At 62.7% G+C, this 1,499-nt stretch overlaps 1 protein-coding gene across 1 annotated transcript in view; it reads left to right on the forward strand.

Annotated features, from left to right (window-relative positions):
* The first annotated feature begins 316 nt into the window (after positions 1–316).
* Positions 317–1,499, forward strand: part of STARD10 (StAR related lipid transfer domain containing 10) — a 23,850-nt gene continuing 22,667 nt past the window's right edge. Inside the window, exon 1 of the mRNA XM_045293094.1 lies at positions 317–657. Within this exon, the coding sequence (XP_045149029.1) occupies positions 451–657 (207 nt within the window). The 5' untranslated portion in view covers positions 317–450. The remainder of the gene's footprint in view (positions 658–1,499) is intronic.

Below are 1,499 nucleotides of genomic sequence, written 5' to 3' on the forward strand. Positions count from 1 at the left end.
GGGCGCCCCACCCGCCCCACCCCCCGCAGACCGCGCCCCGCGCAGTTCAGGGAGCTGCTGCGGCCACCAGTGTGCCGGTCCCCTTGAAGCAGCCGTCGCCCAGGGTCCCGACGGACTTGCGCGGGAATGGAATCGAACCTGCTGCCGAATCGAATCGCAGCTCCCACACTCGCCCCTGCGAGGGCTGGGGGTCGCTCCTTGGGAGGTGGCCCCGAGACTGTCCCGCGCCTGCCCGCCGCACCAGCTTATCTCAAACTCTCCAGCCGCCAGGGACCCCAGAAAGCCCCACCCGCGCCCCCAGCGCACTGACTCCCGTTCCCAAACCGGTCTTGCAGGTCCCAGGAAGGTGGCGTCAGCAGCTGCAGCCGCGTCGACGACGTTGTCGGAGCCTCCGCGGAGGACCAGGAGAGGCAGACTAGGACCAGGGCCCTGGGCCTCCCCACGCGCCCCATGGAGAAGCCAGCCGCTTCAACGGAGCCCCCAGGACCCCGGCCAGTCCTGGGCCGTGACAGCGTCCAGGTGCCGGACGACCAGGACTTCCGAAGCTTCCGGTCAGAGTGTGAGGCCGAGGTGGGCTGGAACCTGACCTACAGCAAGGCCGGCGTGTCTGTGTGGGTGCAGGCTGTGGAGATGGACCGCTCACTGCACAAGATCAAGGTAGGGCTTGCTGGCCACCACTGTGCTGCCCCACTGCGACCTCGCTGCCCGGGAGGCCTCTGCCATGGACCAGGGGGAGGCACAGTGCCCTGGACCAAGCCCCTTCACACAGATGGGCCAACCGAGGCCTCGCACATCCAGAACCTGGTCTGGTATATACATACATAACCCTGCCTGCTCCCAGCAGGGCACTGCCTATGGGCTCATCTGCCCTGTAGCCCTTCATCTGGTCCCTGATTTGAGTCACCCTTGGTGACTCCCACTGAGCCCTTCTCTCCTCCTGCTTCTCCCAGCCAGAGCTGTGTCTCTGTCCTCACTCTCGGTATCCTTGGGTGCCAGGGCCAAGAATCCTTCCTGCTGTCTGCCTTCCTCTTTCCCTCTCTTCCTCCACTGTGCCCTGAGTTTCCCATGAGGACCCAGGAGAGCCTGAAAGCAATGCTTGGATGACCCTGCCACACTCAGGGCCTGAGGGCAGAGAGGTTAGTGTAAGGACACATGCAGACACATTAGCCTCCTCACAACCGGACCCTCTCCTCAATCCCAGGCTGCTCCCTCTCTGGGTGTGCTGCCAAGCAGACTTGGGAGCTCAGTGCCACATGAACCCATCTTCCCCCAGGAACTGGGTGGCATACAGGTGTTGGAGAATCTGCTCTAGGCACCTCAACACCAATAGCATTTCTGTGATGGCAACGTTTTGAGGGTGGGCAGGTCTCCCCCCTCCATGTGTTCCTGAAAGTGGACTCTATTACCTCTGCCCTTTCCCTCCTTTTCCTTTGTTGCCCTCCGTGCCGTGTGTGTGTGTGTGTGTGTGTGTGTGTGTGTGTGTGTGTGTGTGTGTGTGA

The sequence above is a fragment of the Echinops telfairi genome, unplaced genomic scaffold, assembly GCF_000313985.2.
Source record: "Echinops telfairi isolate 266 unplaced genomic scaffold, ASM31398v2 ScPeMD7_1713;HRSCAF=2227, whole genome shotgun sequence".
In the NCBI taxonomy this organism is placed as follows: domain Eukaryota; kingdom Metazoa; phylum Chordata; class Mammalia; order Afrosoricida; family Tenrecidae; genus Echinops; species Echinops telfairi.